We start from the raw sequence: 9,688 nt of genomic DNA on the forward strand, positions 1-9,688 counted from the left end.
TCATAAAAAACGATGGTTATTGATTTTCAACACTTAAAAAGTCAACAAAGTACAAAAGATTTACTGTTCAGAACAAAATGTAAATGTTAACTTTGACCATGTTAAAGCTGCTAATTAGTTGGAAAATGAGATGAGCGATCCCTAATATCTTTTCTACAAAGTGGAAGGGTTAAGAAGCAGTGTCAGTTAATAAATTATGCAACAAGAAACCGAGGTTAAAGTATATTACTCAAAGTTACAAAGGTAACCACAAAAGAGGATGCAAAAATTATGATGTTAACTATATGAGGAAGGGTAGGCTGATAGAGTATAAATACTCATCATCTTAGCAGGTCAGTAAAATGATGTCTAAAGTTGATAAAACAAAGACAGCAGTTTAAGCATATGATTTAGAGACATGAAGATAATTACAAGAACCAAAAACACAGTTAAAAATGGTTCACTCTAGTCAGGGGGTGGGAAGGAATACAGCATGTAACCATTATTTTTCATCATAAGTCCTTCTGTATTATTTTGTTTTTTAACCATATTACTTAACTAAAAATTAATCTTTTAAATTCTCCTAATCTTGTTTCAGTATGTAGTTATATAGATGTATGTGCATGTGTGTGCACGTTCTCCATTTAGCAAAATGTATGTGTGGCCGGGACTCCTTTTCTTTCACAGAACTTTAATTGGGTGCATTATCTACTTTATGTGTTGCCTTATAATTAAGTTCTTGCCAAGGGACCATATGCAGAAGTTATGTATACAACTTCCATATCATGCCCTTCAAAGAAATGGGGAATTTTCTCATTTTTCTCCCCACCAGCTGGAACATGGAAATGATAGAAGTAAACTATTGTCAACCTTGCAGTTGAGGGAAAGACTTAAGGAAGTGCAACAAGACAGAAGGCGCCCAGGTCCTCAACACCATGGAACCACCAGATTAGCTCTGAACTGCTTACACTTGGATTGTTACAGGAGACAGAAACCGATTTTGTTCAAGCCACTGTTATAATTTTTTTATTGATTTTTAGAGAGGTGGGGCAGTATGTGAGGGGGGAGAGAAAAAATGAAACATCAATTTGTTGTTCCACTTATTTATGCATTCATTGGTTGACTCTTGTAAGTGCCCTGGAGGGGGATTAAATTTGTAACGTTGGCATATTGAGAAGATGCTCTAACCAACTGAGCTAATCAGCCAGGGAGATCTTACTTTCATTAATCTTTCTTAAATATGTATAGGTCAGCCCTAGCTGATGTGGCTCAGTTGGTTGGGCATCATCCCATGAACCGAAGGGTCAACGGTTCTATTCTCAGTCAGGGCACACACCTAGGTTGTGGTTTCGATGCTCAGTTGGGGCATGTACGGGAGTCAACCGATCATTGTTTCACTCTCTCTCCTTTCCCCTCTCTCTAAAAATCCATGAAACATATCCTCAGGTGAGGATACTTTTTTAATGTTAAAATGAGGAAGTACTTTCTGGATTCTAAGTGAGGCCCCAATTTCTAAAAACAGTCTCTTAGAATTTTATTAGCTGGCTATACTTGGCCCTTGAATGCACATGATAAAACTAACAGAATATTCTCTTTTCCATACTTATGCTACTAGTAGCTAGCACATGATACTCTAACTAGAATTTTAAATTACAATTTATTTGCAGAAAGATACAAATTATCATAATGCTTATATATTCAAATACCTACTGGAGGTATCCACTTAAATGTCTTATAAGTATCTCAAACGGAACATTCCCCAAAATAAACTTCTTTCCCACACTTCCTTGCACCCCCCCCCCCCCCCCACACACACACACTCCCTGCTGCCCACTTATTTATTATTTCCAACTCAGAAAATGGCTAATCACTCTAAGTTGCCCAGGCCTGAAACCTTGGTTTCATATCCTTGACTCCAATCTTTCTCCCACACCCCAAATCCAAATCTAGCACTTGCTATTTTCTCTGCCTGGAATGCTCAGCTCCCAGCTCTATGTGCATGGCTTGAATTTCTTCCCCTCCACCAAATCTTTGCTCAAATGACACTGCAGTGAGGCCTCCTCCCCTACAACTGCAAGCCTAATACGCCACACTCCCTATTCTCCTTCCCTTTATCACTTTCCATGTGACATATATTTTACTTGTCTGCTCCATTAGAAGCAAGCTACGAGAGAGAGTGGATGTTTGATTTGTTCACTGCTGCATCCCTAGTGCCTGGCATACAGTAAGACAAACAGTTGACTGAATGACAATAATCCAATACATTACAGTATATGCACAAAATGACACAATCAGGATGTAAAGGAAATAAAGTAGAAATAACTAACGTGTTAGAGCAGTGGATTGAAATTTTTTAGGTAAAAGGACAATTGTTAGTATTGTTCTAAGTGGCTAGTACAGCATTTGAAGTCTGTTAGTTAAGAGTTAACCTTCCCGTCCGAATTTTTCTGGGAGCTGGAGGGCAAGGGCTGCAGAGCTGCAGGGAGAAGGAAGGGTGAACTGCTCCAGGCTGGTCTTTGCTTAAGCTTTGGGGACTTATAGGAGAAAAACAAGGGCTCTGAGGTGTGCTACTATGAGCCTCACCTTTGGGTGTCTTTGTGTGTGTGTGTATGGGGCGGGGGGGGGGGGGGGGGAGTGTTACTGTCTTTCACTCAGAGTTGGGAGAGAGGGTAAATGAGAATATGTAAAGTACCTAACAGTTTTCTAGTTTGGGCTTAAAACGTTTGAGTGACCCTTGACTTTCTAACCTAACGGGAAATTCAGTTGGCTCTATTTTTCAACATGTATTCAAGTTAATCATTCTTTGTCTCCCCTTGGCTATTACTTCCGTAGAAGCAAGTTCTGGGTTATTGATTGCAGGTGTGTCCAATCTGATCTCTTGGCTTGTACTCCTGGCCCCTGACCACCACCTTCATTTCAGTCTGTTTTATAGAGTGCAGCCTGAGTATGTGTTTTAGGTTGAAAATCAACTCTCACTGTTCTCAGCTTAAAACCTATAGGAACTCCCAAGTCTCAAAGTAAAAGCTTAAAGTTCCTGAAATGGCCCACCTGGGCCTCTGATAGGTCTCAGGATTCTCAGACTCCATCTACACTTTCTACCCTCAGCGGTACCCTCTCTACTTGCTTTTCTCCTGCAAAGTTACCTTGGTGCTCCAGGAAATACTACCCTAGTTGTTCCTGCCCCAGGACCTCTATGACAACTGTTCTCTACCTGGAATTATGTGTCCAAAACTACTTAAGTGCTCAAATGTCAACAATTTCTTAACAAACATCACCTACCCTGACTACCTTATTTTAAATTGCAACCTTCTAGCCCTTTCAAACACTTCTGATACTCCCTTCCCTGATTCTGTCTGGAGTGTATTCCTGGCACATGGTAGATGCTCCAATGGATGACTCAGCAACGCAAATGCAATCAATCAAGAAGCAATGGATGTGAAGGGAGTTTTGTGAAATAAAAGGACCCTAGAAATGTTGTCTTTGTACAAAGGGATGTGATTTCTAAAACAGAAATGCAAAACAAGTGGGGCTGTGACTGTTCTGAGAAGCCTGGGTTTAACAATCAGACCTTAATGGGACTGCGGTTAAGAGCAGGCGTGACAACTTTAAGTTCACCCCTAGAGCATTTATGTGATGGACAGACTAATTTGGAAGTAAAACCAAGGCACCAAGCTCTAGCTAGCTCTTGCAAGCTGGTAACCGTTATGCAGGTGTGTTGGACTTAACGCTGTTCAAAATGAGACACTAAAGCAAACTTGGGTAAAATGTTTCCAAACCCTTGGGAGAATGCTAGGCTCTATGGAAGTTATATGTTGGGGGCTTAAGAAGCTTGGGCTGAGATGGAGATGATGAGTGTGATAAAAGTCATAAGTACGTGCCCCAGCTGGTTTAGCTCAGTGGATCGAGTTTCGGCCTGTGGACTGACGGGTCCCGGGTTTGGTTCCAGTCAGGGGTGCATGCCCGGGTTGCAGGCTCGATCCCCAGTGGGAGGCGTGCGGGAGGCAGCCGATCAATGATTCTCTCTCATCATTGATGTTTCTATCTCTCTCTCCCTCTCCCTTTCTCTCTGAAATCAATAAAAACATTTTTTTAAAAAGTCATAAGTACGTATGTCTACAAACAACACGATTGGCAGGCAGTTGCCAGGGTAAAAGGAGAGGGCAGGACTGTCATTCCCCTGGATCCTCTGCAGGCAATCTCTCAGCTTTAAGGGCTTAATAACACCTGGCTGGAGTCAACTGTGCCTACCTGCGGTTCCAGCACCTTTTCTTGGATTTTCCTACTCCCCACACATACCTTCATTAATATAATCCCTAACAGAGGATGCCCTCGGTCTTCAGTGGGGACACTGAAAAGTCTCTGCCCGAGTGATTCACTGCTCTTACATGTCAGCCCTCGGGGTGGGGGGTGGGGGTGGAGTTAATCTTCCACAAACATTCTGGCTTGGAGACCTGCTTTAGGAGACCGCCTCTCTCTCTCTCAACCTCATCCAGTCCTGCCCTCTTCTCTTTTCCTCATTTTTACCATAGCTTGAAATTATCCCCATAAAAATAGAAAACAAACTCTAATATAAACATTAAATTGTCACATTCTCTAGATTAAACTCGCTTACAGCTGTTTTACATCGATTTGTTTCATGAGCATATTTTTAGCCCATAATTATAAAATAACTATATTTTTCATTTCTACAGCCTCACACTGTCTAGTTTGGTAACCATTAACATGTGACTATTTGTTAATTTAAATAACACAAAAATCCAGTTCTTCAGTTGTACTGACCGCATTTCAAATACTCAATGCCACATGTAACTAGTGGCTACAGTACTGAACAGAAAAGAAACAGTCATGACAGAGAACTCAATTGGGCAGGACTGCTATAGACGTTTTTTAAAATTTTATTTTATTCAAGTATAAAACTCTTTTTCAACTGAAACATTGGCAGAGTTTAACCTTGTAATTTTCAATTCTCTGCACACAAATTCTCCACGCCAGAGAGTCTCAAAATGTGGTCAGTCCCTGAGCAGCAGCAGCATTACTTACTTAGGAACTCGTTAGAAATACAGTTACCCTACAAGAGCACTGATACCGCCCCCACTCCACCCCCGCCCCCACCCCTGGCTGAAATCTGTATATAACTTTTGATTCCCCCAAAACGTAACTACAGTTGTCCTTCAGTATCGTCAGGGGATTAATTCCAGAAACCCCTTCAGATACCAAAATCCGCGGACGTTTTGCTTAATTGAGTGCCTTATATAAAATGATGGAAAATAATACACACAGTCAGCCCTCCGCATCCTCGGATTCACAACCACGATGGGAAATACTGCTTTCAATCAGGGATCTGAAAATGACAAATCAGGGATACGAAGGGCTGCTTGTATATTTGCTGAAAAAAATATCCATTTATAAGTCGACCCATTCAGTTCAAACCCGTGTTGTTCAAGGGTGAACTGTACAAATTCTTGAGCGCCTCAGCAATCTTCCTTAATTGGTTTTTAATGAGCTCTCCAGTGACCAGGAGATTGTGAAGCATGCTTAGGTTCTAGACCACTGTTCTAAGTTACTTAAGAGCAGCTGTCATCACAACATAAATGATGAGATATACCATTACAGTCTAAAATAACCTATTAGCGCCTTGACGCGTTTGGCTCAGTGGATAGAGCGTGGGCCTGTGGACTGAAAGGTCCCAGGTTCGATTCCAGTCAAGGGCGTGTACCTTGGTTGTGGGCACATCCCCAGTAGGGGGTGTGCAGGAAGCAGCTGATCGATGTTTCTCTCTCATCGATGTTTCTAACTCTCTATCCCTCTCCCTTCCTCTCTGTAAAAAAATCATAAAATATATTTTTTTAAAAATAAAATGACCTATTAGTTGTATGTCAGCTATGAATTCATACACAATCACGTTTCTAGTACATCTTATGAGAGAAAAATTCAGTATTTTCAATGATCATATTAAGACAAAACCAATCATGAACTCCATTTCTTTTTTTTAAAAAATATATATATTTTATTGATTTTTTACAGAGAGGAAGGGAGAGAGATAGAGAGTTTGAAACATCAATGAGAGAGAAACACCGATCAGCTGCCTCTTGCACATCCCCTCCTGGGGTTGTGCCCGCAACCAAGGTACATGCCCTTGACCGGAATCGAACCTGGGACCCTTCAGTCCGCAGGCCAACGCTCTATCCACTGAGGCAAACCGGTTAGGGCTGAACTTCATTTCTTAAAAAAAAAATCAACACTGTAATTTGCTTCCCCTTCCAGTTTGCCGGTCCCTTTTCACTTCCTATTAATATAATCACATTTTAGTCTTTTTCTAAAAATTTAATTAGAGCCCTGACCGGTTTGGCTCAGTGGATAGAGCGTCGGCCTGTGGACTGAAAGGTCCCAGGTTCAATTCCAGTCAAGGGCATGTACCTTGGTTGCAGGCATATCCCCAGTAGGAGGTGTGCAGGAGGCAGCTGATCGGTGTTTCTCTCTCATCGATGTTTCTAACTCTCTATTCCTCTTCTTTCCTCTCTGTAAAAAAATCAATAAAATATATTTAAAAAAAATTAATTAGAATACACAACAGTGGAATAACCAGGAAAAAAGGGAGACATTTTCAAATTTTATGCGATTTGAAATTTTTGCATGAGCAACTATTACTTTTATAACAAACTCATATGAAAAAGTAAAATCCATTAGCTAGAATTACGTCAGCAAGAAGCTGAAACTAAAGTTACACAAGTGTTCCAAAAAGGCTAAGCTATTATATACTCTAATTTTCTCTTACCATAGACCTAATATAAAACTAAGTATTTGCAACATCAACATGTATATTAAATATTTCTTACCAAATTTGCTGATAGAAAAACATCTTCAGAAATTTCAAATAAGAACAGCAATGCAATACATTAAAGTGATTATAAAACCACTGGGAAAAGATCTACTAGTAGTCTTGGCTTACTGCAAATGTGGCCCAAAAAGAAGAGACATTAAAAGCCTGATTGATTACAAATTTCTGCCACAGCCAAGTGTCTACTAAGATAACTTACCAGTGGAAAATTACTTACAATTTGCAATTTGCGTATAGAATGCTTCAGGTGTATATATTGCAATAGCAAGCAGGCCATTTTAAGAAATTTTACAGAAATATTTACAATATATTGAGCTTATGTGCATGGGGAACTTAAATCACACTAAATACTGCCTCAGCATGTGAATGTCCACTTTCAATCAAATATTCTTCCATAAAGTGAATACTGACAATGCTTGGCAGAGTTTTAAAATCTAAACATTCTCCCTTACTAAACACTAAGGCCACAATTTCCAAGTTTTAAATACTGTTTTTTTAGAAAGTCAAATGGCTACCCAGCCGGTGTGGCCGGGTGGTTGAGTCCACCCATAAACCAGGAGGTTGCTGTTTCAATTGCCCGTCAGGGCACATGGTCAGGGCACATGTCAGGGTTGCAGGCTCCATCCCCAGTAGGATGTGCAGGTGGCCATGTTTCTCTCCCATTGATGTTTCTATCTCTCCCTCTCCCTTCCTTTCGCTCTAGGAATCAATAAAAACATTTTTTTAAACGTCAAATGGCTAATATTAAGTACTAACCATGTGCCAGATAGTGTTATTTCTCTCACTCATCCTGGTATTCACAGCACAAATCCAAGCATATAATATACATTTAACTGGAATTTATGAAAAAAAGAAATGAATATTTAAGTTCTTTGAGTGAATTCAGATATATATATTTTTAAAAGTCCCAGAGGTTACACATTGACTTAGGAAACATGACAAAAACATAATAAGCTAAATTACTTATGACAATTAAAAATACCACATATCAGGATATGATTATTTGCAAAGTTAGTGGCAAAGAGATGAAATAAATTCTAACTAGACTGAGAGTCCTCCATCCAGATCTCCCGACCAGACGGCGACACTATATTTCTTGTGTGTGTGTTTTTTTTAAGGTTAACTTTTTACTTCTCTCTTTTTTGAAAACAAAATATTTTTATTTATTTCAAAGAGGAAGGAAGAGGGAGAGAGCGAATCATGATGGGCCGCTTCCTGCACGCCCCACACTGGGGATCAAGCCCACCACCGGGGCCTGTGCTGCGAACGGAATCGATCCCTGACCTCCAGGTTCATAGGTCGACGCTCAACCACTGAGCCAAGGCAACACTCCATTTAAAAAGAGAAAGGGACCCAGCACTCGTCCCACCCTACAGTGACCATCAGAGGAAGGACTACAACAACTACAGAGAATGATACAAAGAACACTTCCACACAAGGCTTTCAAAGCTAGGGTGGTCCTCAAAGAAGTCAGAACATTCCACGCACACAACGGTCTCTAGAGACCCCGGGATCTCCAAAGGCTCCCGAAACACCCGTCTCCCCGGAACAGCACCTCCCGATGAGCTCCTCCTCCGCCCCCCAAGGAGCTCTCCGCTGGACAGCCACCCCGGGAATTTCTCCCGGCATCCGCACTGACAGTCCTCCCGTCCTCCCCTCCCTCCCCGGGCCGGTATCAGACCGCGGCATCTCCCTCCGGAGGAAAAAACGGAGGGCGGGGGAGGGAGGAGAGGGGAGCGCTTGCAGCGAGGTCGGTCGTGGAGAAGGAAGATGAGAAGACGCGAGGGGCCAGGGTGGAGTTGCCTCCGTCTCCTGGAGGCCTAGCGAACACCCGCGACCCTCAGGGCACGCCCCTCGCCCGCCGAACCCCAACAAGCAGTGGGGAGACTCGAGTGACAGCCCCACCACCGGTGCCGCGCCCCCTCCCCCGGGCTCCCGGGGAGACGCTGGCCCCGGCCCCACCGGCAGCAGCTGGGAGCTCCTCTCTCTCTCTCTCTCTCTCTCTCTCTCTCTCTCTCTCTCTCTCTCTCTCTCTCTCTCTCTCTCTCTCTCCTTCCAGTCCACGTCGCCGATGAGTGACAGGTCCCGGGGGACGCGATCGCAAGCGCAAGCCGTTCGGGACTGCCGGTGCCACCCTGCGCGGAAGCCCTCCAGCGGGCAAGGCGGGGGACACGTTCCCGACGGCGCGGGGGAACCGGGTCGAGGCCTGGCCAGCCCCAGTGGCCCCACACCCGGCGGGGGTGGCACTTACTGCGGAGGTTGTGGATCAGCTCCGAGTGGCTGGCGCCGCCGGATTTCCAGGCCATCGCTAAGCACACCCGGAGCAGGTACAGGACCACCTTCAGCGCGGCGACGGTGCCCAGCAGCTTCCCCAAGAGTGAGACCACCTCCCACACGGTCACCGCCCCGCTCGCGTCCCCGCTGTTGCCGCCGCTGTGAGTGCTGTCGCCGCCGCTGCCGCCACTGCGCGCTCCCGGCATGCCCCGCGACACGCATGCGCTCTGTGATGCCGCGCGGGCTTGGGCGCGGCTGGGTGGGGCCGCGGGCGGGGGTGGCCTGGAGCTGCGCGGCCTGCGCTGGTGGCTGCTGCGGCTCCCGGGGACCCGAGGCGAGGCGAGGCCGAGTCAGCGCGGCCGCCGCCGCTGCGCGTCCCTTTTTGAGGCCTCGGGCTGCAGGCCGCCTCCCTGCTGGGTTTGCCCCGCGGCCAGGCGGGGTGGGCCCCGGCGCGTGCCCGGCTGCGGCTCCGCTCACCCCGCGCGGTGGCGGGCCGGCGGGCCGATGTGGTTCCTCCGCTGCCGGTGGCTCTGCAGTCGCCGATGGGTCAGCTGCTGCGAGCGGCGGGTCTGCTCCTATAGCTGTTCAGATTGCTAG

General features: G+C 44.8%; 1 protein-coding gene across 4 annotated transcripts in view; it reads right to left on the reverse strand.

The window, feature by feature from the left end:
- The window catches only part of PCMT1 (protein-L-isoaspartate (D-aspartate) O-methyltransferase), a 38,629-nt gene extending 29,313 nt beyond the window's left edge, over positions 1–9,316 (reverse strand). The window contains exon 1 of one of the 4 annotated variants that reach the window (XR_004969024.1): positions 9,069–9,316. Coding sequence is in view for 2 of the 4 variants with exons in the window: in XM_036318464.1 (XP_036174357.1) it covers positions 9,069–9,297 (229 nt within the window). In the remaining 2 variants the exon portion in view is untranslated. The remainder of the gene's footprint in view (positions 1–9,068) is intronic. The other 3 variants (XR_004969026.1, XM_036318464.1, XM_036318465.1) reach the window with 3 other exon arrangements.
- Between the last annotated feature and the right edge of the window lie 372 nt (positions 9,317–9,688).

The sequence above is a fragment of the Myotis myotis genome, unplaced genomic scaffold (assembly GCF_014108235.1).
Source record: "Myotis myotis isolate mMyoMyo1 unplaced genomic scaffold, mMyoMyo1.p scaffold_m19_p_7, whole genome shotgun sequence".
Classification (NCBI taxonomy): Eukaryota; Metazoa; Chordata; class Mammalia; order Chiroptera; family Vespertilionidae; genus Myotis; species Myotis myotis.